Source organism: Hemiscyllium ocellatum, chromosome 19 (assembly GCF_020745735.1).
Source record: "Hemiscyllium ocellatum isolate sHemOce1 chromosome 19, sHemOce1.pat.X.cur, whole genome shotgun sequence".
In the NCBI taxonomy this organism is placed as follows: Eukaryota; Metazoa; Chordata; class Chondrichthyes; order Orectolobiformes; family Hemiscylliidae; genus Hemiscyllium; species Hemiscyllium ocellatum.
In genome coordinates this window covers 5,534,600-5,560,155 of record NC_083419.1, presented here as the reverse complement: position 1 = coordinate 5,560,155, position 25,556 = coordinate 5,534,600, and the positions used below count along the sequence as shown (strand labels likewise).

Genomic DNA, 25,556 nt, shown 5'->3' with positions numbered 1-25,556 from the left:
TCTTTCATTCACTGAATGTGGATTTAAACTCACATACAACAGGTGTAGTCTTTCTTATCCAATCATCCGAACTATTAATGGTTAGGATGATTGGATAAGAAAGACTACACCTAAATGAAACTGAATCATATTATCCCTGATTTCCATTCAATGTCAGCACAAATTTGTATTTGTTTCAACCTCTAACTTTACTGTATTTCTAACTCATTTGTTGTATTATTGTATTTGGTAAATGCTTATTCAAACATTCATAACATGTAATGAAGATATTTTGAACTATCGGTGTACTAGAAAGAGCAAGTGCCACCCCCAAAAAAGTTAAACAATGATTGCAAATGCTTGAAATACTCAGCACATCAGGCAGCATCTGAGAAAGTTAAACAGAGCTAGTGAGCAGAAATCCCAGCCCCTGAACAACAACGGTAATAACGAGTCAGTTGGGAAAACATGGAGTAATCAAAAAAATAGATTCTTAACAGTGAGAAAAAAAGTTTAATTTTTCACTCAAGGTTTGAATGACAAGATGGGAAATGCAATATTGAGCAAAAGGCCTATTTGCATGCACTGCTATCTCACTATCACCTACTCTTGCCTCAGTTAAATGCAGTTTGCGATTTTTCCAGACAGTGGAGAGAATCTAGATGACGACAATTCCCAACACAAAGGTCTGAGCAGATGTCAGGTTACACCAGCTCACCGCTTGTTCCTCTGAGCTTTCATCTTGGTCAGCATTCCCAAACATCAGGATATATTCCACGGATAGCAATCACTGGCATCATCATTGGGCGGCACAGTGGCTCACTGGTTAGCACTGCTATTTCACAGCACCAGGGACCCTGGTTCAATCCCAGCCTCAGGCAACTGTCTGTGTGGAGTTTGCACATTCTCCCTGTGTCTGCATGATTTTCTGCTGAGTGCTCCAGATTCCTCCCTCACTGTCCAAAGATGTGAGGGTTAAGTGTATTGGAAATGCTAAATTGCGCAATGTCCAGGGAAATGCAGGGATGGGTAAGGGGATGGGTCTGGGTGGGATGCTCATCGATGGACCAAATGGCCTGCTTGGAACTCACTGATATCTCTCATGGTTAATGTTGTTGCCAGGTCACTTCGCACTCAGGGACAAACACCCACCTCATGTAGCAGAACAAGGTGCATCTTGGGGCCCTTAGTTTGCTCTCATAATCTTCATCTACTTTGATGCTCAAAGCATCTCTGCTTTCCCTTGCCATTTTGTGCATTAGCACATCATTCACAACTTAACAGTCTCACTGCGCCTCCTCCTTGCCTCGCCTCACCTTGCCTTTTAGCACAGACATAAAGCAAGTCAGCAGTAATCAGTCAGGGGTGAACATGTTACTGCATCATGCTATGTCAAGCACTGAACTGACTATGAAATATCCTTCATGTGTCAGGATAGGGTCAACATGCAGGCATCTCATGACCTTTACTCACATCATTAAGGATCTGTTTTGTTATTGATTTTCCCAAGTCTGGTTAATCATGACGAGTAGCCACAGCAGGAGTGATCATTGTGGCTACTGTACATGAAAAGGTCCAGAAAAATGGAGGGGGGAGCAAATGCATCAGCAAGCCCAGGACCTTCCACAGTCTCCAGTGACTGTTGTACAGCCTTCACATGAAAGGCCTTCAGGGTGAGATGGTGACACAGAAGGTACAGATGCGATTTCCTTCAGATGAGCAAGGCACATCTTTGCCAGAGACGAAGGTGGTCCCAGGACACCATCACTGAACAATGTCACTTGCTGGATTAGGATTGTGAACTGAAGGGGTTGCTGGCCTTTCTATCCCAGTAGTCATCAAGGTGACACCAGCACTAATTTTTTTAAAATATAAATGACTGTTGTCAAGCAGCCACTGCAGATTTGTGTAGGGACTCTCAATCATCAACCCACAAACATACAAATAGCATTGTTAGCAGTTTTTATCAGATCATACAGACTTCATCTTGTTTCCCCATGCCAGTATCAGTACTGTAGCACGGACAGTAGGCTTTGCCAACATAGTTGGCTTCAACCAGGTGCAGGGGGTGGTAGATTGTACTTATGTTGAACACAGCTGAATTCATTGATAGAAATGGGCTCCATTCAGAATATGTACAACCCATTTGTCATTATCGGCACATCTTAGAAGTGTGTGTGATGTACCCTGCAAGCTACTGTTATGTCTTTATCCTTGATAACTATCAGGTTCCTGCTTCATTTCAAGGATGCCTGCTTAGAGACAAAGGCTACACTCTATAATCATGGTCAAAGACTCCACTACGCAACCCCCCCACTGAGGCCATGTGTGGATACAATAAAGCCTACTAGGGCCATGGTGGAGCAGATAATAAGCCTGTTAAAGATGAAGTTCCAATACTTAGATTGGTTTTGAGAGACCCTTGCAGTAAAATCCAAGCAGACTGTGCTGCACAATCCTTTCAGGCTATGCTTCACAATATTGCAGGAAGGAAAAGAGGGAATGTCATGAGTGCTGCAGAGCTGGCAGAATGGCAGAGAGGCAGCAGTCTTCCGCGGAGTGAGATGAGGACATTGAGCTGAGGAAAGATCACCTTCAGCATCATGGAGCTGTGCAGCATGGGTCACAAGAAGTTTGACAGTACTTAATCGATAGCAGAGGTGAAGTGAAAGTTAATAGCCCTTGACATCAAGGCTGCATTTGACATAGTGTGGCATCAAGGAGTCCTAACCAAATCAATCGGAATCGGGGGAAGCCTCACCTGTTGATTGGAGTCACTTTGCACATAGGAGGATGGTTGTGCTTAGTGGAGGTCAGTGTCTCAGCTCCAGGGCACCTCCACAGGAGTTCCTCAGGTTGGTATCTTAGACCCAACCATCAATCAACTGCTTCAATGACCTTGCCTCTATCATAAAGGACAGAAGAATGTTTACCAATGATTGCACAATGTTCAGCATCATTCCTGACTCCTCTAATACTGAAACAGTCCATGTTCAAATTCACAAGTTCTGGACAATATCCAGGCTTGGTTTGAAAAGTGGCGAGAAACATTCATGCCACACAAATGCTAGACAATGGTCAACACCAATAAGAGACAAACAATCTAACAACTAGCCCGACATAGTACCATCACCGAATCCCATCAACATTTTAGGGGTTACCATTGACCAGAAAAAATTCAACTGGACTCTCCATATAAATACAGTGACTACAGAGGTGGTGAAAAGCTAGGAATACTCCAGTGAGTAACTCACCTCCTGATTTCTCAAAGCTTCATCATGCACAAGTAGGGAGTGTGATGGAATACTCCCTGCTCCCTAGATGGGTGCAACTCCAAAAACATTCAAGAAGCTTGACATTATCCAAGACAAAGCAGCCTGATTAATTGACAACACATCCACAAGCATCCATCACCAATTCAGTACACATTGCGGTAACTGTATACAAGATTCACCAAAAATCCTTAGACAGCACCTTCCAAGCCTACAATCACTTCCATCTAGAAGGACAAGAGCAGCAGATATAAGGAGACACTATGACCTCCAAGCCTCTCACCACTCTGACTAGGAAATACATCACCATTCCTTCAGTGTTACTGGATAAAGTCTGATGTGGTCAAAATCCTGGAATTCCCTTCCTAAGTGCTTTGTGGATCTATTTATAGCACATGGGCTGCAGCAGTTCAAGGTGGCAGCTCACCACAACGAGGGGTGGGTAATAAATGCCAGCTAGGCAGCAACATTCAAGTCTGACAAATGTATAGAGAAAAAGCTGCTTTCTATTGGTCGGAGTTGGGTGAATCGTTCATTGTCTATATATTTGTTGTTGATCAAAGACTGTTTAGCTGTAGAAGCAGGTCTATTTTTGTTTGTTGCTTCAATCTTCCTTTCTTTCAGTATCACCTCCAACAACTTACCCACCAATGGCAGACTCAGACATACTTCTCAGACATCTCCTTACAGCTGTTCTTCAGTAAACAAAGGCACAACATTAGATACTTTCAGTCCTCTGGCACCTCACCCATGGTTATAGATTATTCAAATATTTCTGGAAGGAGCTCTGTAATTTTCTCCCTAACTTCCCACAATGTACTGGGATACACTCGATCAGATCCTGGAGATTTATTCACCTTCAGAAGGTCAGTGTGGACTTGTTGGGCCAAAGGGCTTGTTTCTATTTTCAAAGATCAAGTCTTATTCCCCCACATTCTCCAGTCTCCATTTCTCTATCCACAGTAAAAAGAAACGCAAAATATTGCCTTAATATCTCTTGTGAGGTTCAACACAAGGATGACCTCATTGATTTTTAAGGGACTTACTCGGTCATTAGTTGCTCTTTTGCTCTTAATGTACTTGCAGAATCGCTTAATATTACCTTGTTTTAGGTGATCAATTTAAAAGTCATTTCTTGTTTTGAGTGCAGCAATTTCACCAACAAGAAATGTCCCAAGTTAAATGTAACAGAGAGAAAAAAAAATCAGCAAAAGTGGCATAAAATTGGTGAAACGCACAGCCGTTTTCATTTTTAGGACAGATTTACCAACGCAAGTCAAACGTGACAATATTGCTAATAAACACAATTTGGCCAATGATGTAACACACCATTCATCAGAAGTATTTTATAATTGGATATCAAACACACCAATCTAACAGTAAAATTAATATTCTGGTGGAGCAGCAAACAAATTCTAGTCAATTCAAGGCACAGCTCAGATACAGAGGCTCCAATCCAGGTGAGCCAAGATAGTAGCTTTCCTCTTACTAATATTGGTGCTTTGAAATAAATAAAATTGACAACCCCATCATCTCAGGAGATCTCCCACCCATAGCTTCCAACCTTGTAGTCTAGGAACCCCAATTCTACCTCCTTTCTAAGATCCACAAGCCTGACCATCCCCAACGCCTCATCTTCACTATGAACATCCAATCCCTCTACACCTCCATCTGCCATAACCAGGGCCTCCAAGCCCTCCGTTTCTTCCTCTCCAGACATCCCCAACAGTACCCTTCCACTTTCACTCTAATTCATTTGGCTGGACTTGTCCTCACCAGTAACAATTTGTCCTTCAAATCCTCCCACCTCCTCCAGACGAAAGGGGTTGCCATGGGCACCCACATGGGCCCCAGCTATACCTGCCTCTTTGTCAGCTACATAGAACAGTTCATCTTCTGTAGTTACACCGGCACCACTCCCCACTTTTCTTCCGCTACATTGATGACTGCATCAGTGCCACCTCGTGCTCCCGTGAACAGGTTGAGCAGTTCAACAACTTCCCCAACACATTCCACCCCGACCATCTCTGACATTTCCCTCCCCTTCCTGGACCTCTCCATATCCAATGATGACCGACTTGACACTGACATTTTTGTTTTTTTACGAACCCACAGACTCCCACAGATACCTGGATTGTACCTCTTCCCACCTTACTTCCTGCAAAAATGCCATTCGTATTCCTAATTCCTCTGTCTCCAATGTATCTGCTCCCAGGAGGACCAGTTCCACCACATAACACACCAGGTGGCCTCCTTCTTTAAAGGCCACAATTTCTCTTCCCACTTGGTTCAAAACGCCCTCCAACACATCTCATCCACGTCCTGCACCTCCCCCCTCAAACCCCACCTCTCCAACCGTAACAAGGACAGAATCCCCAGTCCTCACCTTCCACCCTATCAACCTTTGCATAAACCGCATCATCCGCCAACATTTCCGCTGTCTCCAAACGGACCCCACCCACCAGGTATATATTTCCCTTCCCACCCCTTTTCACTTTCCACAAAGACCATTCCCTCTGTGACTATCTGGTCAGCTCCATGACCTCCCAACAACCCACCCTCCCATCTTGGCACCTTCCCCCGTCACTGCAGGAATTGCAAATCCTGCGCTCACACCTCCTCCCTCACCTCCATCCTAGGCTCCAAAGGAGCCTCCCACATCCAAAGTTTCACCTGCACATCCACCAATACCAATATCTGTTGCTCCCAATGCAGTCTCCTTTACATTGGGGAGACTGGACGCCTCCTAGCAGAGCGTTTTAGAGAACACCTCCGGGACACCCGCACCCATCAACCACACCGCCCCGTGGTCCAACACTTCAACTCCCTCTCCCACTCTGCCGAGGACATACAGGTCCTGGGCCTCCTCCACCGCCACTCCCTCACCACCCAACGCCTGGAGGAAGAACACTTCATTTTCACCTTGGAACACTTCAACCCCAGGGCAATGTGGACCTCACCAGTTTCCTCATTTCCCCTTCCCCCACCTTACCCCAGCTCAGCTCTGCACCATCCTAATGACCTATCTTACCTGCCAATCTTCCTCCCACCTACCGCTCCACCCTCCTCTCTGACCTATCACCTTCATCCCCACCTCTAACCATCTATTGTACTCTTGGCTACCTTCCCCCACCCCCTCCCATTTATCTCTCCACCCCGAAGGCTCCCTGCCTTCACTCCTGATGAAGGGCTTTTGCCCGAAACATCGATTTTCCTGCTCTTCAGGTGCTGCCTGACCTGCTGTGCTTTTCCAGCACAAATCAAAAATAGGACATGCTCAGTTAGGGCATATGCGTGAAAACATAATGGAAATAGTGTTAATAAAACTTTGAAGGTTGATGAAGATGTAGAAGGACAGAGATTAAAACAGCAGATTCTAGTGTGTGGGGCCTAAAGTATTGGCAAAAAGAGGAGAGCTTTCTAAGAGGTGGAAAAATGCATAGGCAACAAGAAATGGATCAGAACATTGGCAGTGGTATTGCAAGTCTGAAAAATTAGTACAAAATCAAAACAAACCTTCTTTCAGAATCATATCTAAAATATCAATGTTCTCTCGAAGGGTGGCAAAACTCCATTTAATACTCCAAACAGGTAAAAGTCACCACAGTCCCACAGGAGCATAGCACTGCTCTCTCAGAGACAGATGACTGGTGCTGGTTTAACCTGAAAAGCGAGGGACCTTCATGGTAACCTTAGCTGGTACAGGAACTGAACCTGCACTCTGTTGGCATTGCTCTGCATCACCAATCAGCCTTCCAGCCAAATGTGTAATGTCTTGCTGGCAGGAGTTTAACATAAAGCCCAATCAGGTTGCTCAAGCTTAAAAAAAAGGACAGCCATTCCCCAGCTAAAAACAAAACAAGATTAGACTAGATTAGATTAGATTCCCTACAATGTCAAAACAGGCCCTTCGGCCAAACAAGTCCACACCGAACCCCAAAGTGTGGATCCACCTAGACCCATTTCCCTCTGACTAATGCACCTAACATTACGGGCAATTTAGCATGGCCAATTCACCTAAACTGCACATCTTTGGACTGTGGGAGGAAACCCACACAGACATGGGGAGAACGTGCAAACTCCACACAGACAGTCGCCTGAGGCTGGAATCGAACCCGGAGTCCCTGGAGCTGTGAGGCTGCAGTGCTAATTGGAAAAAGAATTATAGGACAGTTAAAGAACTGAATGCATGTATTTTCTGAAATGCCAAAAATACCAGGGAAAAGAATAAGCCAATTTAAGGCCGACACTTCTGTCAGCAACAGACTCCATAAACCATCTAGAAAGAATAACCTTCAAATTCAGAAATTGGCAATTACATTTGCCTGTGTAACAGTAACTATGTTTGTTGAAATATTTATTTAAAGACTTGCATTTTCTGCAACCTCAGGGCATCTAAGACAGCTTTATAACCAATGATTTTGTTCTGTTGTGTAGAGTGTGTTTAATTTAAGATACATTACGCTCATCAAGTCACACAAACACCACTGTAATAACATCTGGGTAATCTGCTTTCTGTATTGTCTCTAGTTGGGGAATAAGTACTTGCCAGGACACAAGGGAGAACTCTGCTGCTTTCCTTCATAAGAGTCCTATGAGATATTTTATTACTGGCTCTCTCTCACAGGCAAGGATGACTGTTTTCCAGGAGTCTGAAGGGGGCTGATTAGGCAGCTTCAAAATTGACAAACCTCATGGCAAAAGCTATCCTACACACCATGCTGCAGGTCTGGCTGTGTATTCCTAGACCGAGTCATGGCTGGTTCATTTTGTTGTGCTCACTTTTCCTCATGTTAACACCATTAAGTCTCAAAATGCTGGGATCTCTCTCATGGACACTGCTTCCATCTCCCTCTGGATGTGGTTATCCAGTTACGTCAGGAAAGGTAAGATGCTGCAGACCACTGGACCTTTTTGAGTCCTTTCTCCAATAATGCGTGAGGAGAAACAATCCTAAAGTAGACTGCTCAGTCACAGTTACAGAAGGTATGTCTGACTCATCCAAGTACTACATGACCGTCTTGAAACTGATGCTTCTGGGCCATGACTAGAAGCTTCCAGAATTCATGATCCCACTTGTGCCAGCATTTTCTGGTTGCCAAAAGGTTTAGAAGATTGCTTTACAATGGAGAAACATCAATTCTGGTGCTTTCATTTCTGCTGCAACTTTCATTTGCTAGAGAAGCTGTTGAGATTTTCCAGATAGCACATCTCGTGCTTCCTTTTTGGCCATTGAGGACCTGTTTCCTAAAACCAAGGCTGCTGAGTACCTCCAACGGTTCCTAACAGCTAACTGAAGTGGCCCAACAAGTAAGGAGTCCCAACATATTTCACCCTGCTTTGATTGGCCCTTTCATATTTATTGATCAAGTTTCACAACAATGTCAAAGGGATAGACTTGAGTTCTATGGGATCCTGGAAAGCAAAATGTCCATGGTGACATCTTCATCCTTATTGCCAGGACCTTATAAAGTTGAATGATGCCTACAGGACAACATTAGTTGGTATTTCTTAAGTTAATATGCTGGAAATCAAGTCTTGCTATTCTTGCAGTCATCACAAAAGGTTTTTTTAAATTAAAAGCACACAAAATCACAAATTTATCTGTTTGATAGACTCAGATTAACAGAAAAGATGGACCAAGTTTCTCAAGAGCTTCTATTTGCTTGAAATAGTTTCTAACTACAGGTAAACCACCAAGAACGGGTGACATATAATTTCATGAGTAAAAACTCCAACCGCCTTCTAAACTACCTACACACACACACACACACACCAACCCACTCCCCACCCCACCCCCCCCAACACACAGCCCACCCCCTAACCCCCCCCCCACACACAAACTGACATTAACGGATGGAGGGAAAAAAGAACACTGGAGAAACAGTTCAATGGCACCAGTTCTCGGGATTCAACGGAGGGGTTCCTTTTGTATCCTTGCATTCTCCAAGCTTTTCCTTCAAGTTTTTTTCCCCACCACAGGAGGTACAGAGTAACTGAATCATAAACTATCAAGTTTCTAACTTATTGGTTAAAGTCAACAGCTTACAGCAGTTTGTTGGGAAAAGACACTGCCTCTCTTTAGCTGCAGTTATTTTACTGAAGACAGACGCTCACCACTTCTCTTTCCAGAGGCCCAAGTGCTTCTCACTGCATCCCTCACCCACAAGCTGCCAAGTTACCCAAGAATCTGAGTTATTATCAGGCAGGCAACATTTGGCATTCACAGCTGATCGCAATTGCTTAAACCAAATCAGCAACTCGTTCCTGGGTTGAAACTCGCTGTGTGCACACCTCAGTCTATCCACTATTCCCCACCTCTCACCTTCCAAAGCAATGTGTAAGCATGCCTTTCAGAAACTTGCTTTTTAAAAAAGTACAGCAATTCCTTTCTCAATCCTTTGTTGTAAAATAATCATTTTCCCAATTCAGTTCATAAAACAAATGTCAAGTAAAATGGAAAGATATGATCTCTTTAAAATATCTTTCATTCTGAACAACAGGATAATTTTCCTCTACTTTTAAGCAATGCCGTTGCTTTTAGAATTTCAGAAATTGTTGAATGTAGGAGCCTAGTAAATAATACTGCTTTCAAGAACATCATACACGATTCAAATTGTTCCCTCATCCTGTGCTTAGATTATTCTGCTCTTCCTGTATCATTATTCTCAAGACATGCACGAAAATAAAGAGAAGCTATTAATTGGTTCCAATTAGTCATTTTCCACTCATCCTGTCACTTAATTAACAACTTTCTCAGTCATCATTACTCAGAGCTCTGTCTGAAAAATGCAAAATAGAACTGGAATTGGTGGTGGCTGATGAGCCCAGAGCAGGACCCTGTAATCTGCATTGAGGAAGCAGCTGGCAGAGAGGTGAACACTTGGAGCTGGTTTGGGAACAGTGACTTGGGAATCCTTTGGCCGGCTTTTGCGATGTCTTCCTCACCGGGATCAGCAACAAAATTGTTCCTTGGGGCAGCTTCTGCAGAGTTTCGCAGCCCAGTATTCCAGCAGCCCAGCCTGGCAGTCTTGCATCGGTACTGACTTTTCCCCAAACCCAGGAGCTGGGATTTGAACAAAGATGAACTTTGTCTTAATTTTTTTTTTAGTTTTTGTATCTATACCTTCTGTTATTAATGTAGTGTTGCAGTATGGTGTCTTCAACACTTATCACTTATAATACAAGTGACAACAAATGACTATTCCATTCATAGTAAGTTTTACAAGATGGGAAGTGGGGACAGGAACAGTACAAGGTATAATGTTTAGGAATGAAGCCAGGAAAGTGGCAGAAGTGTCAATGGGAAAGCATTCCAGTGATAATGATCATAACTCAGTTAGATTTAAGATACTTATGGATAAGGATAAAGATGGACCATAAATAAAGATTGACTTATTAAAGTTGGGCTTCTACAATTCAAAGTGGGATCCAGACAAATTGGATTGGGAGCTGCTGCCTACAGAAAGGTCTATGTCAGACCTGTGGAAAATATTCAAAAGGGTAATAGTGAAAGTGCAGGGCCAACATCTTCCTTTAGAGATAAAGGATGGGACCAACAAGGCCAGAAAATCCTCAAGGTCGAGGAATGTACAGGCTTGGATAAGGAAGCAGTAAGGGCAAAGCTGCAGAAGGCTCAAAACACCAGAATGCAGAGGAGAGTACAGAAAGTGCAGGGTGTTACTTAAAATACAAATTAGGAAAGCAAAGGAGCATGAGAAAGCACTGGCAGTTAAAATAAAGTAAAATCCAGAGGACTTTTATTAGTTAATTAAGGGTAAGAAGATACCCAGGAAAAGAGTAGGGCTCATTAGGGACCAAAATGGGAAACTGTGTAAAGCCAGGAGGTGAGCTTTTAAATAAGTACTCTGTATTTATGAGAGAGAAGATAGACATTGGTACAAAAATGAGGCAAAGGAACTGTGATATGCTTAAACAAATTATGATTGCGAGGGAGGAGGTATTAGCAGTTTTAGGTCGCTCAGAATCAGATAAATCCCCAGGCCCAGCTTAGATGTATCCCATGTTGCTATTTAAAGTGAGAGAGAAGAGTTTAGGATCCTGGGAAATAATTTTCAAATCCTCTCTGGACATGAGGTGTCAGAAGACTGGAGGTCAGCTACTGTGATACCATTATTCATGACGAGTAGCAAGGATAAATCAGGAAACTATAGGCCAGTGATACTTATGAGTGGTTGGGAAACTTTTGGATGAAATTCTGAGGGAAAGAATTGATCTCCACTGGGAGAGACAAATATTATTCAAGGTTTGTCAGCTGGAAGGCAGTACATTGTGCTTTGTTTTACTCTGTAGAGGGAGCCAGACAGATTGGAGGAACTCTGGATCGGTTTGCTCTTCCATTTGATAAAGTAGTCACTCTCCGATCCAGCAGTGGGTTGTGGAGCCGATGTAATTCCCGACTGCCTGTCACCTTCCTGCAACTACATCCACATCTTGGAGGGTGCAGGGCAGTACCCACCGGTAGCCTCAAAGCTTTGAGAGAGATGGGGATTTCCTACTAATCCCATTTTAATTTAGTATCTCCCTGGCTTCCTCGCCTTTATTGTTGCACTGCCCCTGGTGGGCTGTGTTTGTAATTTGGCATTTTGTTTAATTAGTGGTGATTTTGTAAAATTAGGGATTAGGGAGCCGGTTTCTAGACAGGGAAAAGGATCCAGAAGGGAAAAAGAGGTGGTTATGCTAAATTATAGATTTGGCATAAAACCACACAGTGAACTTAGATTAGATTACTTACAGTGTGGAAACAGGCCCTTCGGCCCAACAAGTCCACACCGACCCGCCGAAGCGCAACCTACCCATACCCCTACATTTACTCCTTACCTAACACTACGGGCAATTTCCCATGGCCAATTCACCCGACCCGCACATCTTCGGACTGTGGGAGGAAACCGGAGCACCCGGAGGAAACCCACGCAGACACGGGGAGAACGTGCAAACTCCACACAGTCAGTCGCCTGAGTCGGGAATTGAACCCGGGTCTCAGGCGCTGTGAGGCAGCAGTGCTAACCACTGTGCCACCGTGCCGCCCACAGTAATCTAAACTTCTGAAAAGTAATTTGCTGCCCAATTCAATAGATGGGTATCAATCTATAAAACCTTCCAGCTGGCAATGTTTAAAGGCCCTCAAGTTCAGTACCTTACTCCCCACCAAACATTGCCTGCCAATAACCATGCAGAATGCTCATGTTACTTCTGTCACCACGTATTCATCCTGGCCCCTGAGATTAGCCAAGCCACCTAATGCATGCTTCACTTATTTTCCATAACCAGTCACCCAATATGCAATGCCTTTAGAGTCGTTTTAATATCAGAATATTGGAAAATATTTCACATTCCCTGGAAAAGAAATAAGCCTCTCGCAATCTACTAAAAGCCTTCAGGACAGTTTCTTAAAGGACCATGTTCTGGAGTCGACCAGAGAGCAGACTATTTTGAAACGAGACAGAATTAATGACGGAGCTCTGTGAAGTTACCTAGTTGCAGCACCCATTTTGAATGAAATTTCATTCATTCTGGAGGCAACTGTGAATCTGAGAATATTTTTAAAAATATAAATAAGGGCAATTTCAGGGGCATGAAAGCAGAGGTGGAGAAAAGTCAACTAAGTGAAAGGATAGGTCAGTAGAGATGCAGTTGCAGATAGCCAAGGAGATATTCCTGAATGGATACATTCTAGCAAGTAAAATAACACTTCCAAGAGATGGTCTCCCCTTTGTGAATAACTAGAAATGTTAAACATAGTATCAATAAGATAAAGCATTAAATTGTCAAAAAATAGTTGACAAGTCAGGAAATTAAGAGGGGGAGGAACTCAGAAAAATCAAGATCACCAGGGATCATTACTGAATAAATGGTTAGAGCTGTGGGCTGACAAATGCTCAAGTCCTGATGGGTTCATCTTGAGGTCTTTGAAAAAAAAAGTAGCTAGTGAGATAGTTGACACATTGATTTTAATTTTCCAAAACTCATTTAATCTAACATGACTTGTCCTGAATCAAAGATGACAACATAACTCCTTTATTCAAAAAAGGGTAGATGGAAAGCAGGAAACCGCAGTGCACTCAGCTTTACATGTCAAATTTAGCAAAAACTCTCAGAGAAATGTTAGAAGCTACTATTAAAGAAGTTATAGTAGGGCACCTGGATAGGTTTAAAGGTAGCGAAGCAGAGTCAACATGGCTTTGTGAAAGAGAAGTCATATCTGACCAATGTATTGGAGTTTGCCGAAGAGGTAGCACAAGCAGTGGATAAAAGGGAAACTGGTTAATGTACTTAACTTAATTTTTCAGAACATATTTAATAAAATGCCGCATTAGAAGGTTATAATAGAAAGTAAAAGCTCATGCTGGAGGAAGTAACGTTTCCCATGGATAAAAGATTGGCTGCCTAACATGCAAAGAGTAGGCATAAAAAGGAGTCTTTTGAGGTTGGCAGGACGTAATGAGTCGGGTCCCACTGGGATTGGTGCTGGTACCTCATCTGTTTACAACTTATACGATGGATTGGATGAAATTTTATTTTGATTGTTAAATGTGCCAATGATTATGGACAGGAAAGAAAGTTGTGAAAAAAAATGGAGCATGTTATGACACAGATTGGTTAAGTGAATGGACGTAAAGGGGACTAATGGAGTGTTGTGTGTGGAAAGAGCAAAATTGCTCAATTTGGCAAGAAAAATAAAAAAGTTATCTAAATGGTGAGCAATTGCAGAGCATTGAGATGCAATGGGATCTGTGTTTCGTTATGCATGAATCATAAAAGATTAGTGTGCAGGAACAGCAAGTAATTAAAGCTAATAGAACGTGATACTGAAATGCAACAAAAAAATGAACACAAAGGTAGAGTGGTTTTTTCAGTTACATAGGGCTCTGGTGAGACTAGAGTATTGGAATGATATAAATATGTTGGAAGCAGTTCAGAGATAATTTACTACACAATACCTGTTAGTGAGAGAGTTGCCTTTTGAGGAAAGATTTAATGGATGTGGCTTTATCCACTGGAGTTCAGAAAGTAAGAAATATTTTGATCGAAATATGATCCTGAGGAGTACAGAGAAGGAAGGTAGATCTGGAATGTTTCCTCTTATGAGAATTGAGAAGTAGGAGATCACTATCTAAAAATCAGAGGTCAACCATCTGAAACAGGTGAGACAAAATCTTTTCTTTTTGGGATGACATGAATCACAGACTATTTCTGAAAAAAAAAGGTGGTGGAAATATACTCGAGTGTGTTTAAGGCAGAGTTAGATTAATTCTTGCTAAGCGAGGTGGTGAAAGATCATTGGGAAGAGGTAGAAAAGTAGATTTGAAGTCACAATCAAATTAGCCATGATCTTAATGAGTGGCAGATCAGACTTACAGGGCCAAAAGACTTACCTCTGCTCTTAAGCCATGTGGTCATATGCCATTGATACTTAGAATGAATTCTACGACAAGAAAAAAACCTTGGAATAGGATTTTACAAATTAGCTTATTTCAACAAACTGGAAAACACTAAAGGAACAAAAATGTTACTACAAATTTCTTGTAAGATTATCCATTCTCAGATAAAGAACACCTGCTGTGCTAAAACACATTTGCACTTGAAACTCAGCCGACCATTAAGCATGGCCACTGCTGTTCAAACAATAGATTACTCTCTGGGAAGGAAAGAACAGAAAATGCTCATTTCAATTTCAATTGAGTGTGCTGATCAATCAGCATAAGACAGAAATTGGCCAAAGCTCTTTTAATTAGCAAAAGCCATTTAAGTCACAGTAGAAAATATGACAGAACAGCTTTTAAATTGCAAAACCATTGCAATGCAGATGAACAAATGTACAAGGTTGGTCAACACAGATCAACTTATGTTTGAGGATAAATCCCTATAATAAAATCAGTGCATTAAAAATGTTTCTACATTACAACACAGCACCTCAGTGCCCTTTCAACTTGTGAAGACACTTTACAGCTTGCCTTCAAAATGTTTCAGATTTGCCATTTTCTTCATGACCTCTGGAAACTTGGTATTTCTAATGGGCTTCCATATTCCCCCACAACTAAATGAAAATGTATGGGGTGAAACCCAGTCTTCATCTCCTATTTGCCTGTTTAATACAGGCAACCTGATCAAATTGGGGCAGTATTTGCATTTTGCACAATAGACATTCCCATCCAGGAAAAAAAGGCCAAAGGAAAATAGTAAGAAAAGCATTCCCAAGAAAAGCATTCGTGCATGGAAAATACAACTCCGCGCCCTGGTGAAAATGAACAGAACTGGTAGCTGGAAAGGAAGTGTTAAACTGTTTAAAATGTTCTACTACCACCTAGTGGTAATGTTTGATATTGCATGCAATGCACAAATGGTGGATTACAGGATAATCATTGCAATTGCTTCTTTAACCAATTTTCACCATAATTCCCCAGTAAAACAAATGATTCCCACACAAATTTACCACAAATCTTTCATCTTAAAAGCAGGTGGTTATGGGTTCAAGTGACTGCTTCAGCTCAATTCTGAGTAAAGTCCCATTTTTGAGATAGCAAAATGAAGGTCCAGTTGTTCTTCCAGTTGGACATAAAAGATTCCAAAATGCTGTTCAAAAAAGGATTAGACAATGTCATCCCAGTATTTATGGTGACTTAAAATTGGCTTGAAGGTAGAAGACAGATGTGGTGGTGGAGGGTTGTGAACAGCCTTGTGCCACAGGGAGCAGTGCTGGGTCCACTGCTTTATCATTTATATAACTGATTTAGATGTGAACACAAGAGGAACAATAAAGTAAGTTTCTAGGTGACACCAAAATTGGAGATGTAGTAGACAGTAAAGGTTCTCACAGGATACATCAGGACCTTGACCAAATTGACCAATCATTCGAGGAATTGCAGATGGAGTTTAATTTAGATAAACATGAGGTGTTGCATTTTGGAAAGGCAAATCAGTGCAGGATTATACACTCGATGCTAAGGTCCTGGGGAGTGTTGCTGAACAGAGAGAACTTGGGGTGCAGGTTTTGAAGGTGGAGTTCCTTGAAGGTGAAGTCACAGGTAGACAGAATAGTGGAGAAACCATTTGGTACACTTGCCATTACTGGTCAGTGCATTAAATATTGGAGTTGGGATATCATGTTGCAGCCGTACAGGACATTGGTTAGGCCACTTTTGGAATATTGCATTCAATTCTGGTCTCCCTGCTATAGGAAAGAAGTTGTTAACTTGAGGGTTCAGAAAAGATTTACAAGGATGTTGCCACTGGAGTGTTTGAGCGACAGGGAGAGGCTGAATAGGCTGGGGCTATTTTCCCTGGAGCATCCCTGGGTGACCTTAGAGAAGTTTAGAAAATCATTGGGTACATGGATAGGATGAATAGCTAAAGGTCTTTTCACAGGAAAGGGGAATCCAAACAAAGCACATAGGTCTCTTTTATATCTTTCCCCTCTTACCATAAACCTAAGGGATAATGTTTTCACAGAGTGGTGCGTGTATGGAATGAGCTGCTAGAGGAAGTGGTGGAGGCTGGTACAATTACAACATTTAAAAGGCATCTGGATGGGTAGATGAATAGGAAGGGGTTGGAGGGATATGGGCTGGCAAAGGGGACTAGATTCATTTAGAGTATTGGTCAGTATGGTCACATTGGACAAATAGGTCATACAAAACAACTCTATGACTCAATGAAAAACAAGACAATGACCTATGGTTACCCCAGCTATCATAAACAATACTATAAGCAATTTTCCATTAACACTCCAGGAGGTCCCTGCTGTCTGCCACATACTAGATTAGTGTCACTGCTCTGGAAAGACTTTGATGTGGTTTATTTTTTGTTTGTAAAAAATCACATGCCACACGATCTTTAAAAATCCAACTCTAAAAATGATCATATTTGAAGGGAAGTCTACATTTGAGATGTGGGAGGCTTTCAAATATAGATTAAAGATCGTGCAGGGTAGACATGTCCCGTTGAAGGCAAAGGATAGGAAGGGGAAGATTCATAAACCGTGGATGACAGGAGAAATTGTACGACTAGCCAAGAGGAAAAGGGAAGCGTACATAAGATCTAGGCAGCTAAGAACAGAACGGGCCCTAGAGGAGTATTGAAAGAGTAGGACAAGCTTTAAATGAGGAATCAAGCAGGTTAAAAGGGGTCATGAAATAGCTTGAGCGAGTAGAATTAAGGAGAATTCCAAAGCATTTTATTACTATATAAGAAGCAAGCAGATAACTGGAGAAAGGATTGGTCCACTAAAGGATAATGAAGGAAGGTTGTGTGTCGAACCTGAGAGAATGGGTGAGATTCTGAACGATTTACTTTGCATCAGTGTTCACGGAGGTGAGGAACATGATGAATCTTGAGATTAGAGACAGAAGTTTAATTAGTCGGAATCACGTTGACATAAGTAGGGAAGATGTGTTGGGTAGGCTAAAGATTAAGGTGGACAAATCCCCAGGACCGGATGGGATCTATCCCAGGCTGCTTAGGGAGGCAAGAGGAAATAGCTGGGGCCCTGACAGATATCTTTGTGGCAACCTTAAATATGGGTGAGGTGCCGGAGGACTGGAGGGTTGCTCATATTAACCCCCTGTACAAGAAAGGTAGTAGGGATATTCTGGGTAATTACCAGTGAGCCTGATGTCAGTGGTGGGAAATTTGCTGGAGAAGGTACTGAGGGATAGGATCCATTCATATTTATAAAAGAATGGACTTATCAGTGATAGGCAACATGGTTTTGTGCAGGGGAGATTGTGCCTTACCAACTTCATAGAGTTCTTCAAGGAAGTGACCAAGTTGATAGATGAAGGAAGGGCTGTTGATGTCACCCACATGGACTTTAGTAAGGTGTTTGATAAGGTTCCCCATGGTAGACTAATGGAGAAAGTGAAGTCACATGGTGTGCAGGGTGTTCTAGCTCGGTGGATAAAGAACTGGTTGAGCAACAGGACACAGTAGTAGTTGAAGGGAGTTTCTCGAAATGGAGAAAGATGACCGGTGGTGTTCCACAGGGGTCAGTGCTGGGGACACTGTTGTTTGTAATATACATCAATGATCTAGAAGAGGCACTGTTGGTATGATCAGCAAGATTGCAGATAACAAGATGATTGGTGGAGTAGCAGAAAGCATACGGGATTGTCAGAAAATACAGGCAGATATAGATAGACTGGAGAGTTGGGCAGAAAAATGGCAGATGGACTTCAATCCAGACAAATGTGAGGTGATGCATTTAGGCAAGACTAATTCTAGAGTAAATTATACAATGAACGAAGAGCCATGGGAAAAGTTGATAGGCAGAGAGATCTGGAAGTTCAGATCCATTGTGCCCTGAAGATTGCTGCACAGGTGGATAGAGTGGTCAAAAAGGCATACAGTACGCTTGCCTTCATTGGAAGGGGTATTGAGTATAAGAGCTGGCAAGTCACATTAAAATTGTACAAGACATCGGCCGCATTTAGAATATTGTGTACAGTTCTGATTGCCACATTATCCAAAGGATGTGGACGCTTTAGAGAGGGTGCAGAGAAGGTTTACGAGGATGTTGCCTGGTATGGAAGGTGCTAGCTATGAAAAGAGATTGAGTAGGTTAGGTTTATTTTCATTAGAAAAAAGGAGATTGAGGGGGGGACCTAATTGAGGTTTACAAAATCATGAAGGGTATAGACAGGATAGGGTGAAGGATTCAATAACGAGAGGTCACGCTTTCAAGGTGAGGTAGAAATTTTATGGGGGATACACGTGGCAAGTACTTCACACAGAGGGTGGTGGGCGTTTGGAACGTGTTGCCAGCAGAGGTGATAGAGGCAGAAACGGCAGATTCATTTAAGATGCGTCTGGACAGATGCATGAGTAGGTGGGGAGCAGAGGGATACAGATGCTTAGGAATTGACTGACAGGTTTAGACAGTACATTTGGATCGGCTCAGGCTTGGAGGGCCGAAGGGCCTGTTCCTGGGCTGTAAATGTTCTTTGCTTTTGAACATAAACCACACACACCTCTCATCACTATCTTCACTAAGTTCACAGAGAGAACCTATATCCAGAGGTTGACAAAAGAACCAAAGGGTCATGAGGGGAAGAACCAAAGGGGTCATGAGGGGAAGAACCAAAGGGGTCATGAGGGGAAGGTTTTATTTTTACAAAAATCCCAGTGAATTATAATGATGGGACTGTATTCCATAGAAGGTCGAGATAAGTAAATTCGATCATAACTTACAAGGATTACTACTTGAAGAGTGTGCACTTTAGGGCCAAGAGGAAAGAGGTGGTTGGGTGGGTCTTATTAGGCAGCTCTTCCAAAGAACCCACACAGGCCCCAAGGCACTGAATAGCCTTTCAATGTTGTACAATTCTAGTTCAGAAATGGCCAGAAGGTCTTCAGTTTGAGGAGTTGACTGATATTCTCATGTATCGAACACATTTATGTTTGTGTTTTTTTTTAGAAAGCTTTTTTTTGCAGACAATCTTGTGCTTGTTGTTGGTATATCTGGTTTTCACCTCAATTGCTGATGCCCAGTGGCTCTGTACCACATGGCTGCAATAACTGTTCATAACTCACCTGACTGATTTCTGCACTTTTAGTTTGAGAAACTTCTTTTAAGGAAGGCTTGTTAACTGTTCAAGAATCAGGAGAGATTTTTGCAGATAAAACTGAAAATTATTCAAACTGCGATGAATCATAATGCACAAAAGTAGAAGCTGTTGGAATCTTCCTTTCCTCATTAGGCACAAAACTCTCAAGTAACAATGCTTATTGCATTCTGACTCCCAAAGTTTTGGTTGAACTTTGATTTTAGAGCAGAATTACAGCAATCCAGAATTAAAAAGGTTTTGTCACCATCTGTAAAAACTACTTGACAATTTAGCTTAGTCCTGGAGTAGCGTCATACTGAATTCAAAATGTTAACTCTGTTTCTCTCTCCATAGATGCAGCTCGACCTATGAATTTCACCAGCATTCTGTGTGTTTGTTGACTAGGGAATTTCAGCATCCTCCTCAGTAGCAGTCAGAGAGGTAAGATGTAGCCCATGTGTCCCTCAAGATGAAAATGGAAAAGAAAATTCTGGATAACGATTGTGCTTTACCTCCCCATTGGTCTTGTCTATAAATTGTCTGTAAGAGACCAAACAGGCCTATAACGTGGCAAAGATTAAGTTAGAAAGTAAGGTCCACATCTCCCTGACCAGACCTGATTTATGCAATAGGACATTAATACTTAGCGAGGAACACTCAAATAACTCACCTCCTGACTCCCCAAAGCTTGCCCACCATCTACAAGGCACAAGTCAGGAGTATGATGGAATGCTCCCCACTTGCCTGGGATGAGTGCTCCGGAAGCTTGGCACCATCCAGTACAAAGCAGCCCATTTGGTTGGCACCACATCCACAAACATCCACCACTGATGCTCAGTTGCTTTAGTGTATGCTAGCTACAAGATGCACTGCAGAAATTCAAAGATCTTTGAACCACACCTTCCAAACTTACAACCATTGCCATCTAGACGGACAAGGGCAGCAATTACAAGTTTACCTCCACTTACTGTTCCAATTTGGAAATAATCGCCATTCCTTCAGTGTCACTAGATCAAAACCCTGAATTTTCTCCTGAACATTATGGATGTACCTACACCAAATGGACTGCAGCGGTTCAAGGCAACATTCACTACCACCTTCTCAAGGGCAGTAACATCCTTGAGTGAATAAGAAAAGTAACAAGCCATTTGGCCCATCTAATATATGCTGGCGTTAACGTTCCTTCCAAGCCTCCTCCTACCATATTGTATCCAAAACTATTAGCACTAATGCTTTAGCCCCTCATTCACATGTCTATCTTTCCTTTAAATGAATCCCTACTATTCATCTGAACTACTTCATGTCGCTTCATTCCAGGGTAAAGAGATTTATACAGATTTTCCTATCAGATTATTTGCAGGCTATATTTCTATGTGGACTCTTGCACAAATAGAAATATTTATCATCTAATCAAACACTGTTTGATTTTGATATTCTCCACAATCACCTGATGAAGGAGCAGCACTCTAAAAGCCAGTGCTTCCAAATAAACGTGTTGGACTATAACCTGTTGTAGTGTGATTTTTAACTTTGATTTTGATAAGTCATTCTCAAACTTCTCTTTTCTAAATAAGAGTTCTAAAATTAATCATTTTTTCCTGATATCTATAACCTCAAAGCCTCATCTTTGTAGAAATGTTTTCTACCTTCAGTGCCTCTTAAGCTATTTGAAAAACGTGTTGCATACCCCTTTTCAGTTAAACAATATCTGTTACTTTTGCATGAACATAACATATACTTTTACCTCATTTATATTCAAAACTGTCACAATTCTTTTGGGGAGACGTGTCAATGTTGAATTCCACTTTTGCTGGAATCACTACAAATGTAAAATGTAATTAAGCAACCAAAATATTAATTTTACTTAAGTCTGATTCAGGTGAGAAGAAAGACACATTAGATTTCTAGCAAGATGATAATTATTTATTGCAATCAAACTGATGATCTTCACCAATGACAAAATAAAGAAACAAAACGAATTGGTACTGTATGAGCATGCAACTTTAAATTTACTTCAAATTGCTCACGAATACTATGGGTGGAAAAAAAATTCAGAAAAAAAGTTCTATTACCAATTCACATTAAACATCTGGATAGGTTATTCTTAAAATGCTTTCATTTCCCTCACCATTACACAATATTATCTGCACATTGACGATCAGGCATTAGTTCTTTGGTTGATGAATTGGGATTCAGTCTCTCCTTTTTCCTTTGGTTTTGAGGATTGTTTCTTTCAGTGTCTCTGAATTCAGTGCTCCTACTTGTGCAAGAGAGAACTAGAGATGGCAACTTCACAGAGAAAGGGAATAGAGAGAAGTACAGACGCAACTAGCGTTTGGAAATCTCTTTTTTTCTTCTGCTTATATTTTACTCATGGGATGTGAGTAAAGCTGCAGCAGGAACAGACAGTTACTAGGCAGCATTCCCCTGAACCCACAAACGCTGCCAATTTATCTAAATCAATATCCCCAAAAAGTAACCGTCTTATGTCTGTTAGCTTCACTTGTTTTCCCCAAATTGTAAACAACCCCTTGTGTTTAAAAGGTGTGAATATGCAGTGTCAATTTCCTCATTTTTGAACCACAGACAGCTATCACAAATTCAAATAATTCTAAGAGCTTTGTCTGAAGGCTACATTTTGACAAGGCTTTCAGCATACACCACAGGAGAACAACAATAGTTCACAATTGAATGGCTTTGCAGCTTTCTTAATAACAAAGCTGTACTGTGTAAATCAGTATTAAATAAAGCTTAATGTTGATGTTAAACCTCAAATGTGGAGAGGAGCTAGAACAGTTCTACTGGAAAATGAGAATTCAGAGATTTGGTTAAGTGTTTAAATATGTTGTCAGGCATCTGGGCAGAGTAAAGGGGGGAAAACAATTCCTGTTGGCAGAATAATTGACAGCTAGGTCACAATAGTTTAAAGGTCATTGAGAAAAGCAATACTAACAGAAAGAAAATCTTTTTATGCAGAGTTACCGTGATCTGGAATATAGTGCCTGCCAGCACAGCAGAGATACATTTAATTAAGGACTTCTAAAAAGAATTGGATCATTATCTGAAGAGAAACAGATGATAGAGCTATCGGGAGAAGCGTTGAGAGAGGGACTCAGCGAGTTCCTCCAACAGAGAGCCGACAGACTTGCATGCTGTAAATATGCAATGATTTCATTCTACAACGTGTGACTAATTAGATCTCTTATGAAGAGATGTTGGTGTTTAATTCACATTCAGGTTTATTAACAGCAGATACTAATGTGTTACAAGTATAATTTGCAACATAATTGTTTTTCCCTGCCACAGACTGGTGAAGAGAACAATCACTGCACCCTGTCAGGCAGCTCCAGGAAAAGTGGGCCATTGGCCTCACAACCATCATGGAACAAACTGTTAGCACCTACAACTGCATCAGCAGACACAGTTCACCAAAAGGCTCAATTTATCCCATCTCCCTCTGGCAAGAGCTGGGGATAAAGGAAAGGGGAATTAAAGTAGGAGAACTGGAAATACTCGCAGGAGTTCAGGATTATTATGGAACATCATTCCCAAATACTTAGACCAAAAAAAGCTTGTTTGAGAGAGTTGCATTGACAGAATGAGAAACAGAGCAGGTAGCTCCAGAACAGATCTTTTTCAGGCAAGCAGGAAGCTTAGGTTAGACTAGATTCCCTACAGCGTGGAAACAGGCCCTACGACCCAACAAGTCCACACCGACCCTCTGAAGAGTAACTCACCCAGACACATTTCCCTCTGACTAATGCACTACGGGCAACTTAGCATGGTCAATTCACCTAACCTGCACATCTTTGGACTGTGGGAGGAAACTGGAGCACCCAGAGGAAACCCACACAGACATGGGGAGAACATGCAAACTCCACACAGATAGTCGCCTGAGGCTGGAATCGAACCTGGGACACTGGTGCTGTGAGGCAGCAGTGCTAACTACTGAGCCACCATAACCTAAACTAATTAGTTTTGTGCCAGTGTCGCAAAAATTGACAGATCTAAAAGAAGGTAAAATCAAGGACTGCAGATGCTGGAAACCAGAATCTAGATTAGAGTGGTGCTGGAAAAGCACAGCAGTTCAGGCTGCATCCGAGGAGCAGGAAAATCGACGTTTCGGGCAAAAGCCCTTCATCAGGAATAGAGGCAGAATGCCTGCAGGGTGGAGAGATAAATGAGAGGAGGGTGGGGGTGGGGAGAAAGTATCAGAGTACAGGTCAATTCCATAGTAAAGCCCTTACTTCTTGATCCAATTTCTACTTTTCTTCAGTTTAATGTAGTCTGCTACAGCCCTTAATAGGTTACCAATTTGTTCTTGGGATAAGGGCATAGCAAGACCAATATTTATTGCCCGATCCAAAGTGCTTTCGAGAAGGCCTTCTTGAGCCACCTCATCCACTGTGGTAGTAGTGTCTCTGTTCCAGGATCCTGGGAATAGTGATGGAACAGCAACATACTTTCAAGTCAGGGATGCTGTACCATTCAGAGGGGATCTTGGAATTGCAAGTGTTTCCATGCACATACTGTATTTGCTATTAAATAGATGGTCGACGTCATGGTTTTGTAAGGCCCTGTGAAGGAGCTTTGCTAAATTGCTGCATTGCATATCTTGTACTCAGTAGATATGGCTGTCAGGGTGCAGTAGTGGTGGAGGAGTGATTATTAAAAGATAATAATCTTTAATCTTGATTGATGAAAAGGTAAGGTTTACTGCTTTACATTGAAGTAGTAATCCATTCAGCTAAGCAAACATTTAACAGCAAACATGCTTCAATTGTTTTTATTTAACCCCAATCAAGTCTAAAAGTAAATCAAACAGACCAAACGCTTGATCATATTTCTAATTGATAGGTTCATAAGTAATACCCACATAGTTGTTAAACTTACTGTGCTTCCCACCTTCCCCTCCCCCGATTCTAATCAGTTCTGCTTGTTGCAATGATCAGGAGTTTCAGTTGTGTTAGAACTATGTTCAGTGGAGGGTTTCAAAAATCACTAGAAACAGGAAGAACAGTAGTTCAATAACACTACCAGCCCCTGCCAGGGAGCATATATTACAGTCTTAAAGTTGTTTTATATGAATTACAGAAACTGAAATCACTGGGAGCAAGTTGGGAAATTCAAACTCACAATTATTTAATTAAATAACATTTTACAGTAGAGATTAACTTTGATCAAAAGGCAGAAAATGCAGTCTATGAATTAAAAAATGGAGGTGGCAATGTTAGAGGGGAATGATCATACTGTATCCTCTACTGTAACCTGTTTCTGCACAACCAAAGTTCAGGTTGAAAACATCAAAGTTGGCGTTAAAATCATAACAAAAAATGCTGGCACGTGGGAAGGGGCTGGGTTCCTCATTTCCATAGCACATTTGTTGCTATTATTTCTAACCCTAATGTTCAGAGTTTCCTGAAATTGGCAGAGAGAAGCATTTTTCTGTTTCAGACAGCTAAGGAGTTCACCGTTGCTGTGGTGTTCTACTCAGCACTAATCCAGCATTGAAGGTGACTTCAGTTCACTATTGGTAATTAAATCAGATATAAAACTGCCAAACTTACCTCATGTTTCCAGCGATTAAGAGGAACAGGTTGTAAATGTGAGAGAAGATGAACAGGAAGAGAATAGTGGAAAAAAACATCACCATCCAGGAGCCGTGATCTTTTCGGAACATACTTAGTCGAAGTAACTGACCTAATGCAAGAAAAATTTAATGCAATCTTACTTAATTTCAATG

At 41.7% G+C, this 25,556-nt stretch overlaps 1 protein-coding gene across 4 annotated transcripts in view; it reads right to left on the bottom strand.

Annotated features, from left to right (window-relative positions):
- The window catches only part of tmem117 (transmembrane protein 117), a 365,044-nt gene that overhangs the window by 249,168 nt on the left and 90,320 nt on the right, over nt 1-25,556 (bottom strand). For all 4 annotated transcript variants that reach the window (XM_060839212.1, XM_060839213.1, XM_060839215.1 and 1 more), the window contains one exon: nt 25,381-25,513. In XM_060839212.1, coding sequence (XP_060695195.1) covers nt 25,381-25,513 — 133 coding nt within the window. The remainder of the gene's footprint in view (nt 1-25,380; nt 25,514-25,556) is intronic.